The 16,049-nt window shown below is 51.1% G+C and overlaps 1 protein-coding gene across 1 annotated transcript in view; it reads left to right on the plus strand.

Annotated features, from left to right (window-relative positions):
* The window catches only part of Plod2 (procollagen-lysine,2-oxoglutarate 5-dioxygenase 2), a gene marked incomplete at its 5' end in the record, with an annotated part of 38,642 nt that extends 23,334 nt beyond the window's left edge, over window positions 1–15,308 (plus strand). The window contains 15 exon segments of the mRNA XM_048334694.1: window positions 1,146–1,247; window positions 3,319–3,444; window positions 4,063–4,184; window positions 4,863–4,967; window positions 7,041–7,166; window positions 7,846–7,987; window positions 9,123–9,185; window positions 10,123–10,236; window positions 13,311–13,376; window positions 13,792–13,896; window positions 13,976–14,122; window positions 14,534–14,565; window positions 14,567–14,657; window positions 14,886–14,934; window positions 14,937–15,308. Of these exon segments, the coding sequence (XP_048190651.1) occupies window positions 1,146–1,247; window positions 3,319–3,444; window positions 4,063–4,184; window positions 4,863–4,967; window positions 7,041–7,166; window positions 7,846–7,987; window positions 9,123–9,185; window positions 10,123–10,236; window positions 13,311–13,376; window positions 13,792–13,896; window positions 13,976–14,122; window positions 14,534–14,565; window positions 14,567–14,657; window positions 14,886–14,934; window positions 14,937–15,037 (1,491 nt within the window).
* Between the last annotated feature and the right edge of the window lie 741 nt (window positions 15,309–16,049).

Below are 16,049 nucleotides of genomic sequence, written 5' to 3' on the forward strand. Positions count from 1 at the left end.
AGAGATGCTCCTGCCCACGTCTCCTGTGGTCGTTTTACCAATTACTGATTCTTTGGGCTGTTGTGTCACCCAATGAAGGGAGGGAGGGAGAGGGTGGAAAGGGAAAGGGGTAGGTGGAAGGGAAGGAAAGAAAGAAGGAAGGGAAGGAGGGCAGAAAGGGCAAGAGGGAGGGAGAGAAGAAGGAAGAAAAGGAGTGGAGAGGGAAGGAAGGGGGAAGGAAAAAAGGAGAGAAAAGGAAAGAAGGAAATGAGGGAAGGAGAGAGAAGGGAGGGAAGGAAGGATCAGGGAGAGAGGCAGGAAGGAAGGTGTGAGGACTGGTAGAAGAAGAAGAAAGGATTTGTCTAGAAGCTGCTTTGCCCGTGGAAATGTCCTGGCTTGGAAACATGTTGGGGTTGGTGAAGGCCCCCCACCCCGGGGCAGGCAAGCAGCGCCCAGAAACGGCAGCCTCACAACATCAGCAGTCGCGTCTCCTCCCGAGGCTGCCAGCCCGGGCTGAATGGAGAAAACAGCCATAGGTGGGGTAGCTGTGGAGGGCGGGCGGCCGTGCCGGTGTCTCCAGAGAGCGAGGGAGGGGTCCCTGGGAAGGAGGCGAGGGAGCCCAGGGGCTGGAAAGATGAACTCTCTTTATACCCTGGCCTCTCGGAGCGATTGATCACGCCGGTATTCCCGGCCGAATTGTGCCAGGCAGATGAATAATGCATGGTAGACGTATTAAATTTTTATGAGATTTCTGAGATGGAAAATTTCTGCTGGCCTGTTGGTCTTTCTGGGCGGATGGGGATGTTTAAATTTGGTCAGGAACGAGAGGGAATCGGCTTCCCTTAAAAACCTTTTTGTGCCAGGTGCCAGTGGCTCACGCCTGTCATCCTAGCTACTCAAGAGGTTGGGATCTGAGGATCATGGTTCAAAGCCAGCCTGGGCAGAAAAGTCCATGGGACTCTTGATCTCCAACGAACCACCAGAAAACTGGAAGGGGTGCTGTGGCACCAAGTGGTAGAGCCGCTAGCCTTCGTAACAAGTCAGGGTCTGAGGAAACGCTTGCTGCAGGGTTCTCTTGGTGACATTGTACCCCCAAGGGGTCTTATGTGGTCATCGAATGGAACTACCCAGGACTAACTTGGCTCCAACTCCGCTCCCCCTTCTAGATTCTCCTGAATTACTTTGGCAACTATGTACCCAACTCCTGGACGCAGGAGAGCGGCTGTACTGTCTGTGACTCAGACACCATCGACCTGTCGGCTGCAGACGTGAGTGGAATGGACCGTGTGTGAGCGGGGGGGTGGTTGATGCAGGAGACCTCCGCGTCCCGTCCCTACAGCTTCGCGCGGTAGATAAACGGGTGGTTCACCGTGCTGCCTGCTTTGTGTGTTTCCGGAACTGTTTCTGAAAAAGCAAAAAGAACATTGCGGAAGCAGCAGCGGTGTGGATGTTCAGTCCGTGGACGCCCTGGGGTTGTGCTGGTCCCTTGGCTTGGTGGAGGCAGGGGCGGAAAGGGTTACCCAGCTCTGCCGACTGACTGGCTGACGGGGGAGTCTAGCGGTGTCTGCTCGTTTTGAGGGTGTAGTTAATAATAGTGTGCAGCTGCCTGGCGAAGAAAGGCTCATGCTGATGTGTACTCATGGCTCGAGTGCCTGGTGTGCAAGCCACACGCAGGGATACACAGATGTGTGATATATCTGCACACGTGTGTGTAATATACCTGTACATGCCGTATATGTGTACATAAACATGAACATCTGCCTACACGTGGGTATGCACTAGATACCTGTACACTCACATATCGTATTTATCTGTACACAGATAATTCTAGCTATATTCTGGGTCATTGGCGCTTCAGCTGTAAAAGCAGCAAGAAGTAGTTCTCTATTTTTCATTCATTCAATACAACTCGTTTACCGAGTCCTGTTCTGTCACCGGTCTCAGAAGTTTTAGAACAGCCTGCCTCCGCCCCATCTCCCCTATCCATTTGTTGTGGAGGTAATATACCTGCACAGGTGGGTTTAGGAATTCCCTGCAGCGCGCCGGACAAGGAAAAGCCGTGCAGGCAGCAGAACTTCCAGGAGATGGTTCTGGAAGCTTCCAGGTGTGGGAGCCAGGAGCCCTCTTAGTTCTCTGCCCTGCATCTCCTGTTACTTCCGTCCTTCTGGCGTGAGAAGCCTCTGGACAGAGCCCCGTGTTACTTGAAAGTTAGACTTGTTGGCCAGTCTTCTAAATAACAAGCGGAATGTTTCCTCTGGAAAACACGCCAGGCTGGTTCTGAATGAAGATGTTGAAAAATGCATCTTGATCTTTTTTGCAGAAAGCAGTGTTGTCCTCGGCACAGGGAAACTCCGGTTGCTTCACCCGTGGTTGCCTTCTTTTTTTCTTTTTGTAGACATGTTCTGCAAAGGCAGAGCAACGTCTGTATGCAAAGTTTAAAGGGTTTCTTTTCTTTTTCATGTAGGAGTAAGTCGCTTCTTAAGCTATTTGGTCTATAGTCTGTTTTAAAAAAAATGTGCTAGGGAGGAAACTATTCTTTCCTAAATGCAGGGTGAAATTCCTGTGCTTTCTGTAGTGACACACCTCGTGGGAGAGTATTCAGTGCCGGCTTCCTCTCCTCCTCCCCCTCTTCCCCTTCCTCCTCCTCCATCTCTCCTCCCCTTCCCCTTCCTCCTCCATCTCTCCTCCCCTTCCCCTTCCTCTTCCTCCTCTTCTATCACTCTTCTACTTCTTCCATCTCCCCTCCCCTTCCTCCTCCTCCTCCATCTCTCCTTCCTCTTCCTCCTCCTCCTCCTCCTCCTCCTCCTCCCCCCCATCTCTTCTCCCCTTCTCCTCCTCTTCCTTCTCTCCTCTGCTTCCCCTTCCTTCTCCTCCATCTCTCCTCTCCCTCCTTCTCCTCTTCTCCATCCTCCTCCTCCTCCTCCTCCTCCTCCTCCTCCTCCTCCTCTCCATCCCTCCCCCTCTGTCGCCGCTCTTCCTCCTCTTTCTGTGGTGCTGGAGGTCTGGCTGGGAGGCGGGGTGGTCTCCAGCCAGTCCAGGGCCAGCAAGAGAGGGGTGATGTTTTCCACATAGCGCTCAAATAGAAAAAAAAATATTTTGAGGGCTGTCATGAAGGAGACATTGACTGGAAGACCAGATTGGCCCTTAATTACCTACATAGAATAAATAGGATCTCCCTCCCCACCCCCCCCCCCCCATCTGAGGCCTCTACAAGTAGTGAAAGCACCTTGGCCATAGCCACCTGTGGAATAGAGCTTAAGATGAAAGCACGCACGCACGCACACACACACACACACACACACACAATGACGGTGTGCATGTGTTTGCTCTGAAACAAAGGCGCTGCCAAATGTGACCCTGGGCGTTTTTATTGAACAACCGACACCTTTCCTCCCTCGATTCCTGGACCTGTTGCTGGCGCTGGACTACCCCAAACAAGCACTCAAGCTCTTCATTCATAATAAAGTAGGTATCTGCAACCGCATACCGTCGTGGGACGGCACCTTGGACAGACCTTGGGGTCTTTTGGGTGTTTGTGTGTGGTGGGGGGAACTGCAACTGAGTCTTGAAAATCCACCGTCTAAATTCAGCATCTTTGGAGTCATGACTGCCCTACTGCCTCAGTGCCTAGGATTACAGAATTTGGAGGCCATTTCCTGTTACTGTTACCAATCTGTATCCATCTAAGACGGCTGACTGTTCGCCGTCCTCACACCGCTCCGGTGGATGTAGGATAGAGACGGCGCCAGGAGGGGCCTCCGTGCTTGTCCTCCATCGTTGCTCCCTTGAGCTGACGTTCCCTTGCTTATGACGTGGGCACAGTTGTCACTACCAGAAAACAAATTTAAAATGCTGCAAGACAGAGTCTTGATTTGCTCAGTCCCACAGTTTTGCCTGGCGATGGATGTTCTCACACGAATGTGTTTTATTTTATCTACTATGTCATTTGCTTATAAAGGGGGCACTGATTTCTTTGGTACCAGTTCTCAGTGTTCCTTTCATTTAAAGGTTGGAACACGAAACTCTGTTTGGTCGTCTCACTGTCTTTTCTCTAACGTTTGGTATTTTTACTATGCGTGACAGGAAGTGTATCATGAAAAGGAGATCAAGGTGTTTTACGATAAAGCTAAACACGAAATCGGTACTCTGAAAATAGTAGGACCAGAAGAAAAATTAAGCCAAGCAGAAGCCAGGAACATGGGAATGTACGTTTGAGTTCTTACATTTGACAAATTGTTAAATGATTCCTCTAGAAGAAACTTCAAGGGAAAAAAAACAAACCCAAGAAACCCAAATCTTTTTGTCTCCCAAATGAGTATGTTACATTTGAGGGTTGACCATGACTGTAGTGTGTGTGTGTGTGTGTGTGTGTGGCAGATACACAAAAACCAGACGCTACTGGGGGCCCTCTTAATAAGCAGGCAGGGGTGAGGAATTTCTCTTAGAAAGAATGCCATGCAGAGCAGGCTTAGTGTTGGTATTCCAAGTATCCACTGCCATCTCCACAAGTCCCTCAAAACTTGAGTTGTTGGAGACTCAAGTGATTCCATCCCGTGAAACGTGCGTGCATGCAGAATATGTATACTTGTGTAAAATAGTTGAGAAAAGAATGTGTGCGTTGAGATAAGTTACTCTTCACTCTGAAGTGGTTGCACAACGCCAGGCCAGCCAGATGTTTTCATCTCCTAGAATGTGTGTTGTCCATCTGTCTGGGGATGTGTTTGTCGGTACGTTGATCGGTTTGGGATTTGGGACACTTAGGTTGATGGAGAAAGGCATTAGGGAAGTCTTATCCCATGTGCTAAGTCTGATGCCAATACTTGTTCCAAAAGGGGATGTTTGTCTTGTGTACCTCTTCACTTGGTTTTTCTTTCTGTGGCCAGGGATTTCTGTCGCCAGGATGAAAACTGCAATTACTACTTTAGTGTGGATGCTGATGTTGTTCTGACCAACCCGAAGACTTTAAAAATCCTGATCGAGCAGAACAGGTACTGACTGGGACTTGGTAGCAGTTGATTTTATTGAGATACCCACTTCTCACATCTGTGTGGACATATTCTGTCTTAGTGGAATGGAGTTATTTTCTACAGCTTCCATTTCTCATAAATTACTTTTTATTCAACAAATTGCTTCTTATTAACTAAAAATTACCTTTTATTAATAAGCCCTGTGATAGGAATATTTAATAGTCATTGTAGTCGCACGTGTGTCTATTACATTTAACTTCTTTTCTACTTGAAGCCAGATGGGATTTCCATATCTGATACTAGGAAAATGTAAAATGGTTTTGTTCTCAGTTTCACAATGAAAATAGAATTTCCTAACACATGGGACCTAAGAGTTCTCGCAGAGAGAGACGTAGCTTTTCGCATCTGAGAGGAAAACAAGGATTCGTCAGCCACACCATTCCAGGGCTCGAGTGGTCACTTGGTTTCCTCTTGAGCTCGCCCGTCCCCGGTCCGTGTCTGCTTTCACTGCCATGCGTTGGCCTGTGAGGGAAGGGCGCCTGTCTTTCTGCTAATAACGATGTTCCTCTCTGTCTGTCGATCCCACCGCTGCTCCCGACGGCTCACCTTTGTGGAGTGAGTACCATTCCCAGTGCGTTCGCATCCACAGTTCTCTCCAGCAGCAGACAGTGTCCGGGAAAGCACGTAGGCAATCTGTGAGGCCTGTATTCCATCCTGACTATTATATGTCAGTGAGCTCTGCCTGGAGGATTCAGTAATAGTTCCTCACATTTGTTTGTCTTTCACTTTGACGGAGGGGAGGGAGGGAGGGAGGGAGGAGGGAGGGAAAGAAGAAAGCAAAGAAGACTAAACCACTTCCCTTTTATAACAACTGTTGCTTGAGTTAAGGACCTTAATCCGTCCTTTGTTACTGTTGTTTGTTAATTTTTTTTTTTTTTTTGGCCAGTCCTGGGCCTTGGACTCAGGGCCTGAGCACTGTCCCTGGCTTCTTCCCGCTCAAGGCTAGCACTCTGCCACTTGAGCCACAGCGCCACTTCTGGCCGTTTCCTGTATATGTGGTGCTGGGGAATCGAACCTAGGGCCTCGTGTATCCGAGGCAGGCACTCTTGCCACTAGGCTATATCCCCAGCCCTGTTTGTTAATTTTTGTTGTTGTTAGTACTGGACTCCAGGCCTGGGCGTAACTATCCCTGAACTTTTGGGGCTCAAGGTTAGCACTCAACCACTTGACCACAGCTCTACTTCTGATTTTTTTTGGTGGCTAATTGGAGATAGAAATATCATGGACTTTCCTACCCCCTGGAGCTGGCTTTGAACCGTGGTCCTCAGAGCTCAGCCTCCTGAGTAGCTAGGATGACAGGCGTGAGCCGCCCTGCCCACCCCAGCTTGGTTCTTGACGTTGGACCCCTTCTTGCCTCCGCGTATCATCACAGGGGCGGTTACCCTTCAACCTGAGCTTTGCTAGCGTGAGGGCCTCTCAAATCTTTTTTAAAGCAATTGGCTTCTATATTATTTTCTGAAATAGAGGATCCTAGAAGTTCAGTACTGCCGGGACGAATTTACTATAACCACAGTCCATTTTGACAGTCATAAAAAAACAACAAACCCAAGCCAGAACCATACTTTAAAATGCTTTGGGATTGGATCTCAGACCTGTGGCCCGAGTACAGATGTCTCAGCTCATCTCCACCCCTGTTATTCGTCCAGCAGATCTTTATTGGGTACTCTGATTCCCTAAGGGCCCTTGAGCTATTTGCCAGTGACAATGAAAACACTGGATACCACTTAATAGGATTTCCAGACTTCGTAGGTAAAATGTAGATGTAGTAAATAATCGGGTGGCTTTGCCCTCTTGGCTGTCACTAATAAAAGATTGTTGTTTTAAAAAATCAGTTTAATGCTTAGCATTTTCATAGACTTTCCCCTTTGTGTCGGTCAGTTTAGGACTTTCAGAAACGTTTTGTTTTTTTGTTTTTTCGGGTTCCTCACATCTCTGTGACGTGAGCCGTGCCGCGCCCCGTGTCCTTGGGCGCTCAGACCCGTAGCTCCGCGGTGGCTTACGAATCGGTGACACCGTGGGCTTCTCTGTCTCTAGAAAGATCATCGCTCCTCTGGTCACGAGGCATGGGAAGCTGTGGTCCAACTTCTGGGGGGCCCTGAGCCCCGACGGTTACTACGCCCGCTCGGAGGACTATGTGGATATCGTGCAAGGCAAGCGAGTGTGAGTGTCGTGCCCTTCTGTCCTCGGGCCCCTGGGGGTGCAGTCGGCCACTCGTGCGTGCGTGCTCCCGGGCCCGCGTGGTCCCTTAGGTGACACATTATGATCCCTGTGGACCGCGTGAGACCACGGAGTCCTGGGGAAGAACCAGTACACGAGACATACGTGTGTGTATATGTATGTATGTATGTATATATATATATACACGCACTCTATATATTAGATAACAAGTTTGAAATTCTGAATCTTGGGAGGCACGGGCTCAAGGGACGTCGTACGCGAGGAGACGTGACCACGTCACAGACGGGGTCCCTGAGGGCGGGAGGAGGGCGGGGGAGGCACTACGCTTTCTGTGCGACAAGCGTGGCGAGGGCGTTGGGCAGACATGGGCTGCGCCATGATGACGGACGAGCGTCTCCATCCCTTTTGGAACCCACGCGTGAGCAGACCACACAGAACACCAGCGTGTGGACCAGGCGATGGTGCGCACAGCCAAACCCCGGGGCGCGTGTGTGGGTCGCTGTCCTGCCGTGGTCTGTAGAACGTAACTCAACGTGGCGAAGCATTTGTTGTTCTGAATGTGTAAAAAGGTAGAACTTAATTTGGTTCTCTCTCTCTCTCTCTCTCTCTCTCTCTCTGCCTCTGTACCTGCGGTGTTTGGGAATGTCTGTTCTACCTTCAGTGGCGTCTGGAACATCCCATACCTAGCTAACGTGTACTTAATCAAAGGAGAGACGCTGAGGTCAGAGATGAATGAGAGGAACTACTTCGTGCGTGATAAGCTGGACCCGGACATGGCGCTTTGCCGGAATGCTAGAGAAATGGTGAGTGGGGGGAGAAACGCGCCGGGAAGGTGTTTGTGTTATCCCGCCATGGCTGCTCTTTCTTCCGGTTGGCCTGTCGATGTGTTTTGATGCTTTTGTCTCTCTTAACTTCTGAAGTACTAGCCAATTTTTTTGGTCCTGTGATTTCCTGGGAGAATAACGAGAGAAATGTGGGCCAAAAAAAAAAAAAAGAAAAAGATGAGTTGAATGCAAGGCTGGCTGCTCTCGAGCCCATTTGGTTAAGATTCTACTGGTCTATTCAGTACCTACAGTGGAAACTCAAACCTAGTTAAAATGCATTTTGGAGTCTTGGTGAAAGACATCGCCCATCGGACAAGAGCACTGAGCACCCTTTGGTTCTGAGAGCTGGGTCTGTATTTTCCCCGGCTGGGCGTATCTTCTGAGAAATAGTAATATCTCATCCTTCAAAGGCAGGCTCCTTACCCCTGAACCAGAGTAAGACTCAAGTCAGCCGTGGGGTTAATCTAGATGATGAGTTCTTCTGTCCTTATTTATTTAAAAAACTTTTTTTTTCAGAACACATAAATATGTGCACGTAAACCTATTTATGTGACTTCTCTAAACTCACATAGACAGCTTTAGGGGAAAAATATCAGAAAAGTTGGCAAGTATGTGTGTATATATATATTCTTAACAAGGCATGTGTTGTTTTACTGTCTCTGTGTGTGTGTGGTATGTGTTATTCCACAAATATATGCATCGTGTTCCTAATGAGCAGCCGAGACCGCGTCCTGTCTCACCCCTGGCTGACTTCGCGCCACGCATCCTGGAATGGCCGCTCTGACTGCCCCCCCCCCCACCCCCTTGTCTTAATTATTTGTCTAAGGAATGAGCTTGGATAAGTGTTTGATAAAGACAAAACAAATCAGAGGAAAAGAAGAAAGAAAGAAAAAAAAAACCCAGGGAAGGAAAGTCTGGCGGGGCGGGCGGGCGGGGGACGTGCGTTGTGGGCTGAGGGCTGAGGGCTGAGAGCTTGGCTTGTGCATGCGGTCCCTGAGGACCGGGCCCCATGGCAGCTCCCCGCTCAGGCTGCGCCCCGCTGACCAAGCACCCCCCTGCCCCCCAGAACGGTGGACGAGCGGGTCGACTCACCTGATGCTTCTCTTCATTTTAGACCTTACAGAGGGAGAAAGACTCCCCTACTCCGGAGACATTCCAAATGCTCAGCCCCCCAAAGGTGTTATTTTCATTTATTTTTCTTACTCCTTTCTGTGTCTGTGATTAATATGACGCACGATTTCTTCACAGCTGCTCCGTCTTGGGTTTGGTATTGGTTTGTTGTTGGTATTTGTGGGTTCATGATGTGCACGTGTTATGGTTTCATGTGTTTATTTTTATGCGTGTTTATGCGTGTGTGTGATGTATGTGTGTATCTAGATGTGTGTGTCGTGTGATCAGGGAGCTGTGAAAACCACTTCCTGGGGCTTCCAGTTGATTGACATCCCTTTGCCGCTCAAACAGGTGCACACAGACCCAGTCGTGTCTTCCGTGATGATTTGATTTGGGTCAAGGAGAGGAGGCCATATTTTTGCTTATGTGATGAACGTGTTTCGTTTTTGTCTTTTTACTATACTTGATCTTAGCCAAAAGGCCAAGAAGTGGTTTTTGTTTTCTTTTTCTAGTCATGCCTTAGGTGGCATGATTTCATTTCTGTTTCCAGGCTGTGAACAATATAGTAATAAAGAATGCGAAGCCCTGATAAAATAACATGGACATTTTAAAATTCATGTTAAAAAAAGGTGACATTTCCTTTTGAAAGGAGCCAAAGGAAGGTAGAATTCACCTCACGTTGCTGTCTCCAAAGTATTTCTGCATCCACACAGGAATGTCCCTCCCCCGTGTCGACATCTCGCCTCGTGAGAAAGCGGGGAGATGATTGACAGTGCCGTCTGTTGCCTTTCTGTGCTATCTGCATGCGTAACGCACATTTGTTCCTTTGATTTCAAACCGTACACGTGTGGTATGAGAAAAACTCGTGGCCATAAAAAGGAACGCAAAAGTAGAAGCGAAAACATCCCGTTCGTTTTGTTTGCTTGTTTGTTTTGGTCTCTGTGCTTAAGTCTGGTGTATGTGCTTTTTCTTCGGGATTAATACTGTTATTTTTTGACGTATAGGGTGTGTTTATGTACATTTCTAATAGACATGAGTTTGGACGACTGTTGTCGACTGCCAACTACAACACTTCGCACTACAACAACGACCTGTGGCAGATTTTTGAAAACCCCATGGTAGGTCTTTCACAATCTGGGTCCCGCATTGCTGATGTGTATCTTCCTCGCAGTAGATGCAGTTCATTGCATAGCGTGGCAAGGCTTTTAAATGTTTAATATAATCAGTTTCACAATCCATAGCTGTTCTGAAATTGGCGTTGACTGAGAGCTTTTTTTTTAGAAAGATGAGTTAAAGTATTAATTAATTAATTGTTGGGCATGGGGCTTGAATTCCGAGCCTGGGCGCTGTCCCTGAGTTCTTTTGCTCAAGGCTAGCACCACAGAATAAAAAAAGAAAAATTAGGCTGCATATGGAAGAAATCTCGAGAAGTTATCAAACTTTTGTTTCTTTTCTTTATTCTGTAAGAGTCTGCCCACTCCGCACACGAATAAAGTCTTGGATTAAACGGGCCGCTTTGGTGGTGGTGTTGGGCCGTTCACTGGGTTACTGTTAGGCAGGCTTTGTTTTGCAGGGTTATCTCCTTCTTTAAGTGAGGCTGGGATGTTTATTTATCAGAAGGTTGCTCTGTGGAGAAAATCATCTCCACGAACGCCGACAGCAAAGATTTCTCTGCCAATAGAAGGAGTTGTAAATTACAAAGATTCAGTCCACCCTGTCTTTTATTGTCCATGCACAAGAGAGATTCAGAAGTAACAAATGTAATCATCTCCATATACTCTCTTGAATAGAATGGGACTGTCTCCCTGTCCTATTCTTCTTCATATTTTGGCATTTTTAGCAGTACTTCTATCCTATCCATCCTCTCCGCCCCCCCCCCCCCCAGTGTATCTTCATCTTGTTAAAGATTGGAATTAGAAAGAAGTTTTTAGAAAGAAGTTTTTGTTTTTCTGGAGTGGGTGGAATTACATGTGTTACTTTGGCTCTGCATTCCCTGATGTTTCAAGGGATAGAATTACTTGGCTTCTTGGATAATATTAACTTCCTGGTAAAAGATGCTAAATAATATCCTGAGCTGTAGTTGTTTGTGTTAACAATTCACGTCTCAAGAGAGCACTGGATGGGAAAATGCAAGCTGAGCAGAAACTGCTTTCTTCCGGCCTTGTTTGTTCTTCGACAAGCTAGCTGGATTCAGCAGAGGATGGGTGTCTCAGAACAGATAGTCCGGAGAGATTGTCACCGATGAGAACTCCTGAGAAATTATAAAGTCACCATTTGATTGATGACTTTAAAGGTGTTCGTTAATGAAAAATCACTATTACTATCTTAATATGTGGAGTCATCAGGGCTTCTGGAACTTGGACAAGTAAAGACTGATGTGTAGAAACACTACTGTGAGGATTCCAGTTATTTAATTCTGTTTGGCCTCTGTTTTAGAATTGGCAGGCCATTAAATACTCAAGCTAAAAGAAATCAACGCAGAAATGTGATCCTTATGTCTGTCTGTCTGTCCTTCCATCTGTTCTTCCATCCATCATCCATTCACCTGCTCATAATATATATGTCCACTTATTATTGATTTGTCATCTGTTGTCCACCCATCTATCATCTAGCTATCCATCATCTATCTCCCTGGCATTTTTTTAAAAAAGAATTTGAAGCCGATTTCAGTTTTTCCACATCAAAAATAACCCTATGCTGAACTAAGAGTGTGATATGAATTACTGTGATAGAATTATCGGCTCCTCCGAAGTCCAGCCTCAAAGATATATTTTAGAGCACTTTAGAATTTTTTTGGGTATTTTTTTCCCTTCCCAATAAGGTCTTCTTATATTGTCTTTATGTAAAGAAAAAAAATTTAAGTGGTACAATGCGTTTTACAAGTGAGAGACACTTAAATTGCTCCGTATTTTATTATATAGCTTTTTGAGACTGAGTTTTTTTTTTTTTTTTTTTTTTTGCCGGTCCTGGGCCTTGGTCTCAGGGCCTGAGCACTGTCCCTGGCTTCTTCTTGCTCAAGGCTAGCACTCTGCCACTTGAGCCACAGCGCCACTTCTGGCCGTTTTCTGTATATGTGGTGCTGGGGAATCGAACCTAGGGCCTCGTGTATCCGAGGCAGGCACTCTTGCCACTAGGCCATATCCCCAGGCCCCTGAGACTGCGTTTTAAAATACAGCAATTAATCTAGGAAAATGATTACTGAACAAACATTGAAAAAACTGTGTGTGATTTACGTGACAGATTGGTCAGAGAAAAAGATCCAGCAGTAGGCACAGGCAGGTCTTTAAGCCTGAGACTCTAGTCCTTACTGCTGTTAGCTGAGAGAGTGTCCACAGGACAGCTGCACAGGCAATGCGTTTTTGTCACAAAATAGTCAAGGTGAACAAAATTCAGAAAGTGGAAAGTATTAGAGATTACTTTTTACCTAAAAAAAATTCTGGAAGTTCAAGAGAAGGTGGAAATTATACACTTAAAAATACAATTAGGATAGTTCATTATAGAGTAATAATGCGCGCACACACTAACGCGTGGCTTAATTTTTAAATTATTTTTGAAAAGATCCTGTTTCTGGGCTGGCTTTTCCTTCGGTGTTGGGCCTTAAACCCGGGGCCTGAGGGAGGGTTAGCGCGCACCGTGATCCGGAGCCACATCCTCTTATAGGCTGTTTTATGTATTCTTTAACTTACTTTATTGTGAAGGTGACGCACAGAGGGATCACAGTTACGTAAGTAAGACTGTGAGTGCATTTCTCGTTGAACGGTGTTGTTACCCCCTTGTTTTCTCCCACTTTCCCTGCCCCCGGCCCCCCCCCCCCAGGTTGTAAAGTTCATTCCCGGCACAGTGTCTTGTTGCACTGGCCACCCTTGAACCGCACGCAGGGCGCCGCGTCTGTGCGTGCATGCGTCTAGCGTGGGCCGTGGCGTGGGCCGTTGGCTTGTTCAGTCCGTTCCCGGAGGAGTCAGCCTCACAAGGAAAGCCCGGGTTCACCCTGCAGGGGCGCGAGCGGGGCGGAACCCCACAGTGTGAGCGTGGGGGCGGGTTCCTGAGAAGCCCCCCCTCACGTGCCGTGAACGCTTACTGAGGACCGAGCGTCTGGGTAACCGTGACACACGTGTACACACAGCTCCATTTCCCAGCAGAAATGTTGGTGAAAAGTTGGTTGCTTCAATACGGACGGTGTTTCCTTTGGTAGGACTGGAAGGAGAAGTACATCAGCCGGGACTATGCGAAGATCTTCACGGAAAATATCGTTGAGCAGGTGTGTGCGCTCGCCCCCCTCCCCCCGGGCCCCCCCCCCCCCGCCCTCCCCCCCGGCCCCGGGAAGCCTTGTTACCGTGGGGGGCCGTCCCGAAGGAAGCGCCCGGGGAGAGGCCAGCCCAGCAGCACCCCCCGCCGGGCGGAACTCATGGGGAGACGCGGGGTGGGGTGCCTTGGGTGGAGGTGTGTCTTGGGAAGCCCCGGGCCCCCCTTGCCTGCAAGCCCTTTCTCGAGCCGGCCGGCCAGCGCCGCGTCCTCACGGGTGTCGGCGGCCATCGTCGCCTCACTGCCCCCCCCCGCCCCCGGGAGGAAGGAGAGAGACCGGGGTGGGGTGGGGGGGCTCCGTGTTCCCTCGTCAGGAGCCGCGCGGGGAACCCCCCCGCGAGGCGAGCGCCGTGGCCGTCTCTGTCCCGCAGCCCTGCCCCGACGTCTTCTGGTTCCCCATATTCTCTGAGCGAGCCTGCGACGAGCTGGTGGAGGAGATGGAGCACTACGGCCGCTGGTCCGGGGGGAAGCACCACGTGAGTGCCGGCCGGCCTCCGCGGGGGCCCAGTGTGCGCGCGTGTGCGTGCTGACGTGGGCGCGTCCCCCCCCCCCCAGGACAGCCGCATCTCGGGCGGCTACGAGAACGTGCCCACCGACGACATCCACATGAAGCAGGTGGGCCTGGAGGGCGTGTGGCTGCACTTCATCCGCGAGTTCATCGCCCCCGTCACCCTCAAGGTCTTCGCCGGCTACTACACGAAGGTGGGCGCCCCCCCCCCCGTCCCCCAGCCCCCCGCGGGCACGCCGCCCACGCACACCCCGCACGCCACCCCTGCTGGCCGGTGGGCGGGCTCCCTTCTGTCTTTAAGGAGCACTTGTTTACATGTAATTGGTTCTCACCAAGGCGGTGCGGTGTGCGGAGGGAGGGGCTCCAGCCACCCAGGCCGTGAGGACAGCCCCCCCCTGCCTTCCACACGCTCACGTCCCTCCCCCCCCCCACCTTCCACACGCTCACGTCCTCTCCCCCCCCCCACCCCCCCCTCCCCCCGCCTTCCACACGCTCACGTCCCCTCCCCCGCCTTCCACACACTCACGTCCCCTCCCCCCGCCTTCCACACGCTCATGTCGTCGTCCCCCCCCCCCCCCCCGTCGTCCCACGTGGTCTCCCCGCAGGGGTTCGCGCTGCTGAACTTCGTGGTGAAGTACCCCTGAGAGGCAGCGCGCCCTCCGGCCCCACCACGACGCGTCCACCTTCACCATCAACATCGCCCTCAACCACGTGGGGGAGGACTTCCAGGTACCCGCCCGCGCCGGCCTTCGCGTCTGCCCCGGGTCTCCTCGGGGGGCGCGGTTTGGATGTTGCCCGGGGTTTCATTTCCGGAATGTGCGCGGGTGAGGGTGGAAGCGGGTAAACCGAGGCGCCAGGCGGGGCGGGGGGGACGGAGGGCAGGGGGCGCTCCCGCGGCTCCCCGGTCCCCCGGTGGAGGGACGGGAAGCCGAGCCGCGCGTCCGCCTCGCCCCCCAGGGAGGCGGCTGCAAGTTCCTGCGGTACAACTGCTCCATCGAGTCCCCCAGGAAGGCTGGAGCTTCATGCACCCGGGCGCTCACGCACCTGCACGAGGGCTGCCGGTGCGCAGCGGCACCCGCTACATCGCCGTGTCCTTCATCGACCCCTGAGCGGCGACGTCGCGGGGGAGGGAGGGGCACCCCAGGAACGCCCAACAGCCTCACCCGGGCCGCGCATCCGGAACGCACGCGTGTGCGGCGGTATCGGTGTCCCGGGACGGAGGCCCTGCCCGGCGTCGTGCGGAGCCTCACGACACGGGTGAAGAAGGCACGAGTAATTTATTTGCACGCCTCGTCGTGGCTCGCCGGAGCTGTGCGCTGCAGGTGCCAAGAGACCCAGCCTCCCGTGAAGCCCAGTGGTCCTCTATTTAAGAAGCAGCTCGGGAAGAATCTTATTTATAAATATATGGGGGGGGGTGCGCACAAGCAGAGGAGGACAGCAGGGGAGGGGAGGGAAGGGAAGCGTGGAGGCGCGAGGCCCGCCTCTCGCGGGGGGGGGGGGGGGGGGCGGGGGCGGGACGGTGTCACTGGCATGCGCGGCGTGCGTGGCGACCTCAGGCCCTTCCTGCCCCAGCGGCTGGGGAGGACGCGGAGCAAGGCCAAGCCACAGAAAGGACACCGCGTGCGTGTGTGCGTGCGTGCGTGCGTGCATGCACCTCCCGGGACGCTGCTGCGAGCCAGCAGGAAGCCAGGGGTCTGCTTAGAGCGCCAGGGCTCTGCCCCGCAGACACGGAGCCGCGTCTGCCCCCAGCCGCCCCCCGCATCTCACCTCGCGTCACCGCAGGGCTCTCACGGGGTTCATCGCGTCCCTTTTTCTCTCTTCCTAGTTGTAGAGGATAGATAGGAAAGCGCGGGGGAGAGGAGCGGAGCTGCCGAGCTTAGCTGTGCCTTCTGAGACTTTTGGAAACCTCTTGAAGTACTTGAATTTTGTGTCAGGAAAATAAAGTTGTTGAGCCTCGTTTCTCCGTTTTGCCTTTGGCCTCCTGTCCTTATTTTTGGGGGGAGGAGATGGGAAGGAGGGGGGTTGAGACGGAGGGGAGGGTCGGCCGGATTCTTTTGTCTTCCCAGCAGAGTCTGCTTAATTCCCCTGGTCTCCTTAATACACCCCCTCGCCCCCCCAGTT

Source organism: Perognathus longimembris, chromosome 26 (genome assembly GCF_023159225.1).
Source record: "Perognathus longimembris pacificus isolate PPM17 chromosome 26, ASM2315922v1, whole genome shotgun sequence".
Lineage (NCBI taxonomy): Eukaryota > Metazoa > Chordata > Mammalia > Rodentia > Heteromyidae > Perognathus > Perognathus longimembris.